The sequence below is a fragment of the Miniopterus schreibersii genome (genome assembly GCF_964146895.1).
Source record: "Miniopterus schreibersii genome assembly, chromosome: 5".
Lineage (NCBI taxonomy): Eukaryota > Metazoa > Chordata > Mammalia > Chiroptera > Miniopteridae > Miniopterus > Miniopterus schreibersii.
This window is the reverse complement of record NC_138106.1, coordinates 19,120,045-19,135,825: the sequence shown is the minus strand read 5'-3', so window position 1 is coordinate 19,135,825 and position 15,781 is coordinate 19,120,045. Positions and strand designations below refer to the sequence as shown.

At 44.5% G+C, this 15,781-nt stretch overlaps 1 protein-coding gene across 4 annotated transcripts in view; it reads left to right on the top strand.

Moving 5' to 3' along the window:
- Nucleotides 1-15,781, top strand: part of VEPH1 (ventricular zone expressed PH domain containing 1) — a 168,259-nt gene that overhangs the window by 84,081 nt on the left and 68,397 nt on the right. For all 4 annotated transcript variants that reach the window (XM_081139204.1, XM_081139203.1, XM_081139202.1 and 1 more), the window contains one exon: nt 1,675-1,895. In XM_081139204.1, coding sequence (XP_080995330.1) covers nt 1,675-1,895 — 221 coding nt within the window. The remainder of the gene's footprint in view (nt 1-1,674; nt 1,896-15,781) is intronic.

The window sequence follows — 15,781 nt, the reverse complement described above, 5'->3', positions numbered from 1 at the left end:
TTCCCCATTTTGTCTACTTTTTTCGGTTTGTTTTTAAGTGTTAGGAGATCTGCTAGGACTCTCAGTCTTTTTGGAGGGTCTCTGGTACAGGCCAATGTCAGATGCAGTTTCACTGGCCCTGAGTACCCTGTTTAGAGCTATCAAGAACCCTAGGCCTGAGGTCTCCACTGCTGGGGCTGGGTGGGTTTGGACAGGATGCAGATGCAAACCAAAGTCTGCTTTTCTAAGGCCCAGGTCCAGAAGCAGATCAGGCAAAGATTCAAAGCACCCTGAGACCTCCCTCTGCCTGTGGACTGATTAATCTGATTCTCTTAATGAGCCTCACATAGTAAAAGCTCCACAGGGTGGGGCAGCTGGTTATCAGTCTCTTAACAAGCCTCAGGCTGCAGAAACTCCTCAGGAAAGGGGGAGAGGGTGGGGCAATTGCTTCCCCCTCAGGCAAAAGCCCAAAATTTGCAGCCCAAGAAAGATGTCCTTCACAGTCCAGGGAATGACTCAGCACAGGAATCCAGATATGCGTCCCCTGATCTCACTCTCCATAGCCCACAACCCAGACTCTACCCACACAGCTCCAGTCCACTCCACTCCCTCTCCACTGGTGCCCAAGGTGAGTGGCTGAACATGAAACATTGTGTGTTGGCTCTTTAAGAGGGTGCCTGCATTTTGAGCTATCTCTCCCTGGCAGACAGAAACCTGGCTGCTTTTCAGAGCCAGATGTTATGTGGGCACCTTTCTCAGGTCTGGTGCTCTGGGCTGGGCAGCCCAGCCTTTAGTTTAGTCCCCAGAGTCCTCAGTGGGACACCCCCCACCCCCCCAGCTGAGATCTCCCTTGGGACCTTCAGCTGCTGCCTGTGGGAGCCCAGCCAGCCCTCTCTCGTCCGTACTTCCTCCCAGTCTCTGTGCAGTCTCCGCTTTTCCTCCTTGGTTATGAGGGTGCTCCCCAGCTCATCTTCAGTTGGTTTTCAGGATATTTTTCTCTACTGTAGTTGTAATTCCAGTTTGGTCCTTGGAGAGTAGCTTCCACTCAGTCCTCCACCGTCTTGGATCTCTCATCTATCGCATATTTTAACTGACTTCAGTTACACAAGACAGTGTTATCAACTATAGTCACCATGCTATCCATTAGGTTCTCAGACCTTATCATCTTATAACTAAATGTTTATACACTTTTATTTCTCCCATCCCCCAGTCCCTGGCAACCCCTTTCTAGTCTCAGTTTATATGAGTGTTTTGTTTCAGATCATACGTATAAGTGATACCATGCAATATTTGTCCTTTATTGTCTATCTTATTTCACTTAGCATAACGACCTCCAGGTTCATCTATGTTAATGCAAATGGCAGGATTTTCTTTTTTTATAGCTGAATAATATTCCATCGCATATGCATGCATATATATGTGTGTGTGTGTTATATTTTCTTTAACCATTCACTTATCAGTGGACTCTTGTTTACATGTCTTGGATACTGTGAATAATGCTGCACTAAATGTGGGAGTGCAGCTGTCTCTTCAAGATAATGATTTCATTTGGCTGTATATTCGCAGAAGTAAGATTGCTAGATCATATGGAAGTTCTATTTTTAATTTCTTGAACATCCACACTATTTTACATAGTGTTTGCCCTAGTTTACAGTCCCACCAACACTCTTACATGTTCTTCACTGTTCTTGGCAGGAGAGAGCCAGGAGCTGCCTGCCATTCCTGGTGAGTCAGCTGGCCAACATGGAGCACTCCTTTCACCATATTGTTCTGCTGGAAATTAAGAGCATCACAGACACATTCCCCTGCATCCTGGGCCCTCAGAGCAGAGACATCTTCCGCATGAGCAACAGCTTCACTGCCATTGCCAAGCTCCTTACCCGACAACTGGAAACCACCAAGCCCAGAAGTGACAGGTGAGCAAGAATTACTGTGAACTCAGATATCTATCGTAAACCCATGGAGGCAGAGCACAGACAGCTACACTTTCTTTTGTAGACATTAAACTTCCCAAAGAAAGCCAAACCCACTATCTCAACCTAGAGTAACTTCTAATTATGACACTTGCCAGGACATTTTCTAAATATGGGGTACTCTCAAACACCATCCTTCAAGGGGTTCACAGTCAGAGTATGTTGCAGGGTTTTAATCGAAATGCATACAATGAGCTATGGAGCATGAGAGATACACTGACCAACAGCCGGGCAAGTAAAGAGTACTTTACAGAGAAGGTGAAATTTAAGTTCATTCCATATTTATTGAGTAGCATCCATGTGTCAAACATCTGTTTAGGTACTAGAGTAACTTGCAGAGGATGAATGAGAGTACCCCAGATAAGAGTAGAAAGGACACTCCTCACATGTCAGGATAAAAGAGCTTAAGAATGTGTGACCTGAACTAAGGAAAAGCAGTTGGTTCAGTGTGGCAGGTTCAAGGTCATCAGTAAGCTGAAAAGTTAGATCAGAGTCATATTATCAGAGGTCTTACACACTGTGTAAGGAAGCAAGGGGTTTGTCCTGTAAGCAACATGGAAATTTGGGAAGATTTTAATCCAGGGAATGATCGCAGCTCCTAGCCTCGTAATTACCAGATAGTAGGCACTCAATAAATATTTTCTCACCAAAGGACTAGATGAATGAGGAAGTGGCTAGCATTGTGGGGCACTGAATGGATTTGGCAGGAGCAGAAGACTGACGAGAGAGAGAGTGGCCAGCATGCTAGTGCTGGAACCTTGACAATAGCCTCCTTCAATTGTGTTCTGTGGTGGGGAACTTAAGAAGTCAGGGCAGATCATTATAAAGAGAGAGCTCAGGATTATGAGGAATTGATCACTAGTAGGAAGTATGGTGAGGAGAAGGAGAAAAGAGTGGATGAAATACACTCTAGCTTGAGTGGAAGATACACGTGGAAGATGATGCTGATAACCAAGAAAAGAGGTAGCAAGAGGGGAGCCAACCTAGAAGGTTCTCTTTGCCCACTGTTCAACAGAGAATATTATCTGGCCAATATGATCATCAAAGTCAACAATAACTGCTGATCCGAGGAAGACAAATGCAAGTGCCCCTTTCTGTCAACACCATAGTTTTGCTTGAGCATATAAAGACCTGTTGTTACCTGGTTCAACATATAGATGCCTATATACCAGGGTTTCTAACTCTGGTACTGTTAAAATTGGGGCTAGATAATTCTTGGTTGTGAAGCAGTCCTGTGCATGATAGCATATTTACCAGCATCCCGGGCCTCTACCCACTACGTGCTAGTAACAACGTTCTCTTTCAGTTGTGACAACCAAAAGTGTCTCCAGACATTACCAAATCACCCCTAGTTGAAAATGACTGCTATCTACATGCTCCATTCAAAAATAGCACTTTCACAGACCTCTGACCTGCCTAGCAACAGCTCAAACACGGCAGCATCCAAGAAATCCAGGGCCAGCCCCATGAAGGGATGACTTGTCATTTATATGCAAGCACAGAGTCACTGCTGGCCAGCTTTCATGGTGTGGTTTCGGAAGTTTTGTTTAGAGCTTCTACAGCTGGTGCTTGGGGGAGCCATTTTGTATTCGGCCCACAGCCGGCCTGCTGGTTCTCCCAGTGATGACTAACATCTGGATCAGATGTGAGAGCTCAGGCACATGTTTTGGCCAGCCACTCATCCGTTCTCTATTGCCTCTACAAATGCAAAGTTGCAAGAGGCCAACTGACATCTGTGAGATCATATGTGTGAAAAAGGTTTATGTAAAGAGAAAACATGTTATACAAGAGTATTACATTAGGCATTCTACCAGGAAAATTGATCCTTAATAAGTAAGCCCAAGCCAGTAAGTAATACTCAGTCTCCCCATGAAAAGAAGAATTTAGCAGGTATGCAGATAGGAGGAGAAAACATAAGGCCTCACTATCAAAACATGAGTCTTCATGTATGAGAATGCCTTTTAGTGTCTCCTCCCTTTATACTTTTCTGAGAAAAAGAAAAAACAAGGAGGAAACTTAAATGCGAAGAGAGAAAAGGTCGCCAGTCACCTCACGCACTACTGCCACCGCCATCACTACCACCTCAGTCTCTTCCATTCAGAATACTTCACCCCGTTCAACCCTCACTGTCAGTCTCCTTCTAATCGATTACAATTATTCGGTGGGAACTGCAAAATGCTGGTGTGGGAAGCCAAGCTTTTGTATTAACTGCTCATCCTCTCTAGGACGGTTGCTAGGGCTTCTCTCCCAACATCTTTCCCCTGAATAGCCTTCATTGTGACCATTTAGCTTCAGTGATTTTAATCTGTGCCCCACAAAGCAGAAAGGTGGACACTTTTGTCTAAAGCATCCAGCAAAGTCTGATCCTTACAATTGGAGGGGAAATGAATAAATGAAGAGAGCTTGAAAGAAAATTAAAGATGATAAAATTCAAAACAGATGTCATCTAATTTACAAATCTGACACATAGCCCAGCAGGCCAGATTTTAGACTTCAGGCCAAAACTACAAGATAATCAAAAGAAAGACAATTAGCATCCTAGAGAGAAGGGAAAACTGGAGCAGACAAGAGCCTCCTTTGTGCAGAGACTCTGCATGAACTGGGTGAGCTTTGTTAGATGCATCAGGTAAGCACACTTGCACCTTTCTTGTTCCTGTGTTTTAGAGAGAAAAAAAGTGTTTATATCTAAATAATAAGCTAACAGAGGCTAAAGAACAGGCCAGCAGAGGAAAGCATTTGAGAAGATGTTAAGTTAGGAGAATAGGTTGATACCATTTGAAACCGTGTGAGCCTTCAGTAGCTTCCAGGCAGCCACTGTCCAGGACCCAGGGGAAGGTGGGAAAGGAGAAGGTGACTCTGGCATCTGTGCTGGCTAAGCACATAGACTGGAAGCTGCCTGTGCCAAATGCATGCGGCTCCCAAGAGGCTGCTCTCATCAGGCACCATAGGAGTTGGGGAACAATTTGGTAGAGGTGGTCTTAGTAGGAGGTTCAGCGCAGGCCCCAACTGGGGATGGAAACTTTGAGGGATGGAAATTGTGGGGGAAAAGCAGGGGTGGGAAGTAAATAGGGGAAATGAGAAAAGGTAGGGAGAAAAGACAACAACAAGAAAGGGCACAAGGGGAAAGCAGAGGGAAAAGAGAAAGGGCACCTGCCCAGCCCTAAGTCCTGGGCCAAGGTGGGGGCTTGAGGGATGGGAGTGACAGTTCCCTCAGACCCAGCTTTCAAACCCTAGCCAAAATCATCAAAGGCATGGGGAAAATAGTTGTTTATAAGAACAGTTTTAATACAAAGTGTGTGATTAAAACTTTCCCAAATCTCTGGGTTGGTTGAATGGGTGGTATGTTCTTTTGTTGTTTTGGTGGTGACAGTGCTAGTAGTGGTGAGATTTTATGTTTATTTTTTTTGTTTTTAAGAATCAGGCCTGGAAAGCTTTTTAAAAAGGAGAATGAAAGGTAAATTATAGTCCAAACCAATTGGATAGGTGTATTTCTGATTTAGGTATAAATGGAAAGAGATGACAGATGGAGGGGAAAAAATAAAACATTGTGTGGCCTGGCCGGGGGGCTCAGCTGCTTGGAGCATCACCCCATACACCAAAAAGGTTGCAGGCTCTATTCCCCGCCAGGGCACAGCCAGGTTTCGGATTGGATCACAACCCATCGATGTTTCTCCCTTTCTCTCTCCCTTTCTCTCTCTCTAAAAAAATCAGTAAAAATATATCCTCAGGTGAGGATTAAAAAAACACATTGTGTGTGGGAGAATGAATGAAAAATAGAATAAGGAGATCATGTTCAGAGGAGGATGGCTCCAGGAAATCTGCACTCCTTGGAGTAGCCCCTAAATTTCATGCAATGAACATCAAAGAAATGGATGACAAGGGAGAGCCAGGGGTTTGAGTGAATGTATGGCCCTAAGGTGTAGACAAGCAACGTGACCTGCGAAGACCCTTTCTAAACTGTGAGACCCTTTGCAACCTGTCATTCCAGAGTCCCCATCTTGACATCCTGGGAGTCACATCAGAACCTAACCCTGTGTCATATACAGTCCCTGAAGGCATTGCCCGGGAGCTTGAGAGTGATGCCTCTGTACTGAGTCCACAATAGAAACTGCAGAGAGCAGGGAGCCAAGTTCTCAACAATTTTGCAAGAAGGACTGTATCTGTAGGTCTGATCAAGCTTTTAATTAGCTCCTACTCTTAATGGAGGGGAGAGGGCCTTGTCTCTCCCTGTTGCTTGTGAGGGTGGCTTTCTTGCGATATCCCAAGAAAGGGAATTTTATGAGATTTGCACGAGAGGATGAGATACAGTAGAAAGCTTTATTTCGGTTGAATTGCAACCCTGGGTTTTCAAAGTCCCATTTCCCTTAGTCCAGTCATAGAAGAAGTGTAGCTGGGGCTTCAATAGAACTAAAATCAGAGCCCGTGTCCAGAGTTTCCTTACCATGTTGGAGCTGGGTACAGTCCAGCATCAGACTAGCTTAGCTGTGTTTCCTACTGCAACCCATCAGTCCATTGCTGTGAGGTCTGCATGGCTGTGGGCCATATGGGGGAATGCAAGGAAGCAGGAACAACAGAGCCCCCTGAGTCAAGAGTCACTAAGAGCCAAGGGAGTGAACGCCTTTGTTTAGGAGATTATGTATTCCCAAATTTTCGTGCACTCGCAGTGGCCACACCCATTCTTGCCAGGTTTGACTAACAGGCAAGTACTTTCCCTATGTCACCCCAACTTTACTGGGCATGCATCTGTATTCCCTTCCTTGAATTCCTTTCCCCAGTGTTTTGCAGGGAATAGGCCAGTGGCTCCCTGAGGAGTGCAAAGCTGCAGCTTCCTAGTGAAGCTGCCCAAATGTCATGCCTACAATGTCTGGCCTTCCCTTTGCTCCTTCCCTATTATTAATAACTAGCTAATTACAATGGTATCACTACCACATGACAGATTCTGTGCTAGGGGCTTTTATTATTATATTGTTTAATCCTCACAACAACAGTCTCTAAATATATGTAAGGATTATACAGAGGCATGATGGAATAAATCTTGAGGACAGGCAAGAACAAAATAAAATTCTCTACCCAATCCCCACTCCCCTCTGGGTCCATGATAGTACTTAGAGGGCAATAGTGTAAATGCCCAGATACCAGCTCATGGAATTTCCCTTCATTTCTTCCTTCTGTGTAGTCCAAGGGATCCCATATTTACACTGCTCACGATACATCATGGATAATTCAGAGGAACTTTAAAGGAATGTCAATGGTGATTTTTGCCTTTTTCCTCCAACAGTGGTACCCACTAACCATTACATTACGGCCTAGAATGCCATTTTTGTGCCTCTCTTCCCATTGAAAGCTGCCCTTCTCCAAGACTCCAGTTTGGTACCACTTCCCCATTAGGCCTTCCCCACTCACCCCTGCCCATGGAGACTCCTTCTGTCCCCAACCTACTACAGCTCAAAATGCTTTCCCACTCGTCCACATTCACAGTCCTGCCTTGAGTTTTAGATATCTTTCCTTGTGCCCCTCCAGTGTCCTCCAGACTTGAGAGAGCTAATATTCAGAATCTTTGCTCAATGGAAATAAATAGTCTTAAAAGTGCTTACAAGAACTCCCACCTTTTTAAGCAAGACATGTTTATACAAAGAGAAATTGATTCTTTGAGAGCAACTGTTGGCTCAGGGAATGTACATGAGGAGGTTCAGGACCATAATTAAAAACATGCGATGTTCTGGTCAGCATTGCCCCCTGCTTAGAAAAAGCTATATGTAATTTCACTCCACCACAGTAACCAGAGTTTTAATAAAAAATAAGTATATCTTTCCAATCAAGAGAGGTTTATGCTGGTCACCGGTATAAAAGGAACATCCTAACTGCCATTTGTGGCAGTAGCTATGGCTATTGTTACCCCTCCTTGCATAGGGAAGGAAGGCAGGCTTTTGGGTTTTTGCCCCTCTTCTTACTGAAGAGGTTAAATCTGACATGTGGTACCACTTACGTTCCATCTGTTGTTCATTTACTCCACCATTTGTCCTTCCTTAAAGCAGCACTTATGGTGATGTGAAGGTCTGTAAAGGTATTTCAGGAATTCGTTTATCAGCAAGAGATGTAGGTGGGAGACATCATTATCAGCTTTGGAGACAGTGAAGGAAGCCCAGGAGGTGTGAGGCCCCGGAGGGGCTGACTCTGCAGATGGGGACAGAGAGGGCTGGGGGGCAGGGCAGCCCTGGCAGGAGTGGGAGCAACACAGTTACAGCTTTGCCAGGGGAATCAGGCCCCTTTCCTGTAACACAGCAGTGTTCAAAATACAAGACACACCAAAGAGGAAAACAGCTTTTCATCAAGCTCCTATGGCTTGGTTTCCCATTACAAACAAGACAGGAACACCAAAGCTTTAGCCTGGAGGAAAGGAAAAAGTGCACTGCGAGAGAAGAGGTGAGAGCGACCCCTACAGCCGCTGTGGGAAGGGTGGCAGCCGAGGCTAAAGCAGTTCTTACTTGACCCCCTGACCTAACTATTTGCTATTTTGGTTCCCCAAGAGCTCCTTTTTGGTATTAACCCTAATTGAACCCTGAGGTTGCTATTTGGATGACATTTCCTGAGTTTTGAGCACCTTTTCAGTTTGGGTTAAAGGGGATGGCAAAATTCATGTTTCAGATCACTGGGAAGGGTTGCTCAATGATTAGATGTTAATTCTATTCTGGTGTCTTTTCCTACAGGGTGCTACTCAAAGATATTAGGGTACAAAAATTCTTGCTGGTTACTGCACTATCACCAAGCCCAGAATAACGGTTACTTATTCCTGGAGTAGATTCAGATACAACCTGAACCAACCAGCTACTGAAAGGCAGTGGGGAGGGGTGGGAAGTGGGTGAGCTCTGGAGGCAAAGTTTAATGCTGGATTTACCAGTTGACCTTCAGTAAGTTACTCAACGTGTCTGTGCCTCAGCCTCTCCATCTGTAAATGGAGAGAGTAACAGGGGCTGCCCCACTGGATTATGGGAAAAGTAATACATGTAGCAAACTAGAATATAGAGCACCCTATGCATAGAAAGCCCTCAGTAAATATTAACAGCATCAGTACTCTGTTCCAGGTGGGCATTAGAGTAGGTAATCTCACTTAGTATGTCCATTAGACCACAGCCACTCAAAGCGTAGCTCGTGAACTACATCTGCAAACTGATCCTTACCACCTGGCACCAAGGTTATTACAGAGATTGAAAGTAGGAGTTTAGAACTTCTGTAGCGATTCGACATTGTTGCCACACCCTAGTGCGTGAACGGTGGACTTATACCCCGCATGTCTTTCTCTTACTCATTTTATTTTTTTGGTAATTTATTTTTACTTTATTTTACAGAAATATTGGTCTGTGACATATGAAAATTAAATTTTAAAAAAGGTGTTTAAGAAGCATTACATTAGATCCTCGAAGCAACTGAACCTGGAAAAATCTCTAAACTTTCTTTAATAACTAATATTTTGCTCCCCAAACTTTCCTTTGGGACCTAAAGAGAGGTTTAATAAATGAAAGGTAATGAATACACAACATGTCAGCTATATGGAATGGCTCAGCTGAGGAAAAACAGTTCTTAATGATATTCATATTTATCATTGGAGAAAAGTGGACTTTTTAGGCCGTTAGCTAGATTTTGCTGTAGGTAAATGCTGAATTCTAGGTGGACTAGGAATTGTCCCCATACACAGGGTTATGTGTATGTAGAGTTCTAGCCCCAGCTTAGTCATCAGTGTGTTTGACTATATTTCTCCATTTCTGGGTAGCTATTCTACCTATTAAAAATAGGGTAGGATATCATATTTGGGGTGGAGAGTATGAAAGGATGTACCAAAAAGGGAAAGTTAATCATTTCCTGCCCTAGCCTCAAAAGCTAGAGAGTGACACAGACTAACTTTTGCCCTCTCCATGGCTGATACCCCCACCTTAAGACCGGCTGCCAGATACTGGACCTGTTCATGTTCCCAGGCTGTAAAGTTAGGCTAGAAAAAGAGGAGCATATTATTTTTACAGTTCTCACCCCTGATTCAAAGCAGTCTCATGACATTACCACTTTCCATTTTTATACCCCTTTATAGTTTATAAGTGACTCGTGCCATGTCCAGATGGCCAGCCATTCATTAGGAACCAGCGGCCTTCTGTTCAGGCTGCTGCTGACGCAGTCTGCCTATTCTAGTCTCCGGGATCTCTACTGAAGATCTGGGGGACATTCGAACAGTCTTTATCAATGGCAAAAACGTTAACCTCAAAACTGATAAAGATCTAAATGTCTTGAGGATGAAAGCTCAGGGATGGGAACTGCATACAGTTCACCATGCACCAACTGCAAAACCGAAGACTGTGCGCATCGTTTTCGGTCCCCCCTCCCTGCAGAGTGAGTGGCCCCTTTAGCTGCCTTGCTTGATAAGGACAAACGCCTCTGCCCTGCTCTGCTTCAAATCCTGTCTTTTCATTGTCTGGGCTGGTGCTGTTCAAACATGTATGTGTCAGTGGGGCCCCTGGGGCTTGTGTTAAGATGCACATTCTGATTTGGTAGGTGCAGGGCAGAGCCTGAGATGCTGCATCTCCAACAACCTCCAGGGGATGTTGATGTCCAGTGCCTGCGCTTTGAGTAGTGAGGGCAGGGGCTCTGCACCTTTGGCTCGGCCTTTTTCCATGCCGTTTTCCCTCATGCTGGCTGGATGAAAACTGAGTAACAGCCTCTGCATTTGAGTGGTCCTTTCCTTGTATCAGGGCTTTTAAACTTTTATTCTGATTGTAGGGAACCTCCCTCTATGTTTGCAATTGCTCAGAATTCATACATGAAGTACAGAGATTTTGAATATCAACTATTTCTACATCCCAGTTCTTATATGCTAACCCAGCAGGGAGGACCGCTCTCCTTTAGTCCACACTCTGTGGGATCTGCAGTGGTAGGAGGGACAGGATAGGCCTCCCAGGCTTTGAGCAGAAGAACCTCGTTTTCCAGGTTTGGTTTTATTCATACAAGCCCGCTATCTTTTAGAGTCAAATGTCCTCACTGGGCAGCAGCCACCCAGGTTTTACCATCTGACTTTTTCATGCCAGTTCTGTCTGGACTCCTTAGTCAAAGCCGTTATCTTACATAAAGCTTTCAGAAACCTGCTGATGCAGTGTCATTAACACCATTTTAAATGACAGTAATGAGACAAGGAGTCGTAAAGAGACTTGCCACATCCCTGATAAACAGGATACTGGAGTCATGAACCTTGGTCTTTTCCCTGTAAGGCCATGTTTAGTTCACTTCCCACAATCTTGTGTGAATCTTGGTGAATGAAACAGACCATAGTCATTTCATTCGATAAAGTTCTCCCAAAGGCATGACCACATTCTGGTCCCTGGATCACTGGGCTCCTGTTGGACTCTGCTCTTACCCACCAAGCAGGTCTGAGGCAGAAGAGAGTACCAAGAACCTAGACTCACCATAGTCCTTTCCCTTAGTACTTGAGTGTGGCAGTCCAGCAGCATTGCTCACTGCAGTCCCCAAATAGACCACAGCACTGTGGAGATGGGAGATCGTCTCTGCCATTCTTATGACTGATGGCCCAAGAAATTGCTGGAGAGTACAGAGCATAGCATCCTGAGAATTTAGGGCTCTCATATGGGTTCGGTCCGGTATGTTGTCCTAGTTCTCTAACAAGCTTAACTTTGCAGGAGTACATATCCTGGACATGGGACTGAAAGCCATGCTCTTCAAACATTAACTAACATTACTTTTCTTTGATTTAAGGAGCCAGAAAGAGAGGCTGCCAATCTCTCCACGTCTGCCAACTTTGTAGTCTCATCACTCAGCTTAGTGAGAGCAGAACGCTGCCCAAGGGCCAATTTGTTTCCAAAGGGAGTCCCGCTCACACAGAGGGAGGTAATTAGGCTTCCCCTGGGCATCCCTAGAGGTATTTTTTTTTTTATTTTACTTTGGCAACAGAGACCAGAAATCGTTCAGACTGGAAATCATCTGAGCCTCTTGTAATGTGGCGTGTTGAGTTAAAGCCAAGTTAATATTTAGGGGATTATAGAACTCTGACAAAGATTTCCCTAAAATTACTTCAGGAGTTAAAAGTGACAAATGGGAAAAAAATAGCCCAGCCCACTGGCCCCCACCCTAAACAGGACCAACGGCTCCACCAGTTCTTTCACATTTGGGATGCGTTTCCTTGCTCTAGAAGGACTGTAGGGTTTATCACTGGGAAAGGCCTTTGTTTTTGAATAAATTCTCTTCAGTCTTTTAAAACTTAAAAACCAAGAGGAGAAGACACAGTGAATGTTTATTATAAACTCAAACTTTTATCTACCATTTCCTGACTTTCCAACCTATCGAGTCTTCACTCGCACTAACTCTCTGCCAGGAAAACCGAGTGACAAGCCCAGGTGGAGTGATTACCAGTGATGGCCAACCTCACAGCTTTGGTTGCCTTGGTGACTCTTCGTTACTACCCCTGTCCCCTGACTTCTGTGTTATACAAATTTCCAAATCGGGAAGACAATAAAGATGTATAAACAGGGAGTCTGTGGGGAGGAGTCTACCCCTCAGCCTCACATGTAGAAATCATCACTTTTCTGGCCCAGGCATTGTGTTGCTGATTGGTATCTCTCCTTAGTCGGCCCTTTGCAAATCTCTTTTCTCCTATTCTTGTTCCTTGTTTCTCTCCACATCTGATATTTATCAAGTGGCACACACACACCATGGACCAGGGAAACAAGACAGCACCTCATGGGCATGGGGCAGAACACAGGAGGTTGGGGGCAGGGGGAGAAAGCTGGCTTTAGAAATCAAGATGGTCTCAGTTCATTTATTCCACAAGCACTTCAGGTACCTGTGTGTCGAGCATGTGCCAGGCACAGGGCAAGGAAGACGAGAGGTACGGGCCCCTGCCCACGAAGCAGCGGGGCTTTTCCAGGAATAGGGTTGCCACACTTAACAAATAGAGATACAGAACACCCAGTTACACTTTAGATAAAGAACAAATAATTTTTAGTTTAAGTATAATCATTTTAGTATAGTATAATATAGTTTATCCCATTAGGGACATACTAAAAATTTTCAAAAAAATTTTGTTGTTTAGCTGAACTTCAAATTTGGCAGGGTCTCCTATATTTTACCTGACAACCCTACCCCAGAGACACCTGCCCTGTGCCTCTTGGTGTTGGTGGAGATCCAGGGATAACTCATAATTTCTCTCATGCCCAAAGTCCCCTCTGAGGGATGCTTTAGGCGATCTGAGGGCGAAGGAAGCCACGCTCCCAGCTGGGAGAGCTCTGACTCACTCAGGCCAGGGCGCTTGCTAACCACCGCCTGGTACCTGGAGACGGGGCAGGGAAAGGGAGCTGTGTGACTGTCCCCTCCTAAAGTCTCATACCATTGCATCCTCCAGGGACATCACTTCCCTCTGGGATATGGAGTATTGACCAGCCTGTGTCTCAGCCACTGATGTTTTTCTACACATTAACTCAAGGTATAGACAGGGCAGATTAAATTCCAAAGGAATAACAGTAATGAAAACAATTAATAATAATAGTATAATCTAACATCTGTTGACAGTCTGTTATGTGCTAGGAGCAGTGCTTCACCCTGGTTCTGTCATTTCGTCATGAGTTAAGTACAGTATGGTCCCCCTTTTATAGACGGAGAAGTGGATATAAAGAGTACAGCAAATAAAAGATCTCCATAAGAAAGAAAATTTTATTTTTGAAAAATCAGAAACTGATCCAATAAAATTATCTAGGAAGATTTACTATAATCATGTGAAATTTGGCATTTGGAGGATGGGAAATTTTTTTTCATGCAGCCCCAAAGGGACAAGACGAGACTGTAATTAGGGGAGGGCAGATCAACCAGAATAGGGAAGGGCGTAGGGGGAGGGAGCAGGGGAGCTGGAGCAGGGCAGAGAGCTGGCCAGGAAGTTCTGCAGGACGCCCCTCTCCACCGCTAGCACGGGCGCCGCAGCAGACAGGTGAAAGCGTTGCCCCTCAGCTGGGAGGGCACTGAGCAGCGCCTGAGGCCAGAGGTTGCCTGGATTTCTGGGCGCAGCTCCTAGGTGTGGCTGGTGGCCACCAGTTCGGTTCTTTCCCTGACTAGTACTGGAGGAGCCATTTTCAGGCAGAGCTCAGGATGCTGACAGAAGGTCCCCACCAGTTGTTTCTACTGGGCCCAAGGAGAGCAGGGAGTAAGATGGCTAGGAGGAGGAACTGGAGTCCGAAATCTCCCTCCCTCCCTCCCAACCTCCCTCCCTCCCTCCCTCCCTCCCCACTAGGGCAGGTGGGAAGAAACAGTTGTGGCCTCTAGCTCCAGGCCCACCCAGACCCACAGCGACCCATATGCTATGATCACTGGATCGCTGGGACCACTCACAGCCACTGGAGGCAGAGTTTATTTGCTTAAAAAATAAAATAAAAAGAGAGAGAGGCAAAAAGGTTACATTCTCCTACAAGCTTTTCAACAGGAGCTGTGACCTCAGTAGGGGACCCTGTGCCTTGGCAGGGAGGGAGCCAGGAGACCAGCTGCCCTTACCCACTTTCTTCCATCTAATATCCTGCTGGTGCTTTCCACTGGTCAAACCCACCCCCCCCCCCAAAAGCTATTATTTTATCTGTTGTTATAACCCAGAGTTTTATGTATAAAGAGAAAACTAGTAAATTTGTGAGAAATTATTCCTTGAACAACTCACATGTTTTGAGATTCAAAAATTTGTATAATGCCCAATATTTGATATATGCATATTGAGGTGTACTCTGTGCTTTATAAATTTTTAAGTTTTGATAATCCCGGCTATGGAAATTTCTGAAATAAATTTCTTGGAAGCAAGGAAATGGATAGAAAATAAATATTCCCAAAATCTCTCATCCTGAAAGGGTTTATTGGCTCTTTTAACATGAACATTGGTAATCATCATGGTTTGTAAAATACTATTCAATGATAGCATTTTCTTGGTTTCATTTGTAATAGGAAATGAAGCCATTTCTGGCTAGGAGATTCCAAGCTTCCCATCTGTTTGTGGGAAGCCAATATCATATATGTGTCAGAAAGGGAAACATGTTCATGATTAGCCTTTATTCCCATATACTGATTCTTGAAATCAACTCATGTATGTTCCAATCAAGCATGGTATGGATAATAAATTTTGCATTATGTATGAAAATGTAGGAAACCTATAAAAGTTATATTAAAAATGTATTCAAATTTTCTCAGCAATAGCCTACTCGACAATAAACAATGTCCTAGTTACCTAATAGATGGTCCTCTCTCCTTCCCAGCTTGCACCATTAACATCTGCCCCTAGCTGGACTAACAAGGGGATTCCAACCACTGAGGACCCCAAACTGTGAACCCTCCCCCAAGGCCAGGATCCCTCTCTTGGCCAGCCACAAAAGCTGCAGGAGCCAACCCTGCCAACCAACTTTCCCAGGGCTCATCAGAGACATGGGCCAAGAATGGGTGGAATGTAACTGAAGAAAAAAAATTGTACCAGCCCTTTTGTCTTGGTTTTCCTTAAAAAGCAGTGCCACAAAAAATAATAGTAATAATTATATTTTCTCACCCTCACCTAAGTACTCTGCCAGGTTTACTTTGGCCCTTAAGGAAAAATAATTATGTTTACAAAAGCCAGGATGTTTCTGTAAGTTTGAGGTCCTTTTCTTGAACCTCTAGCAAAAATGCTAAAAGAGCCAAGTAAATAAATACATGCAGAAAAAGCAACAGAATCATTAAACCATCTTGATGAATAGACTTCTAGGGATTATTAACCCTTATGTTTGTAAGGAAAGAATTAATACTAACCCCACATGATGTGATTGATAGTGATTGTTAAAATT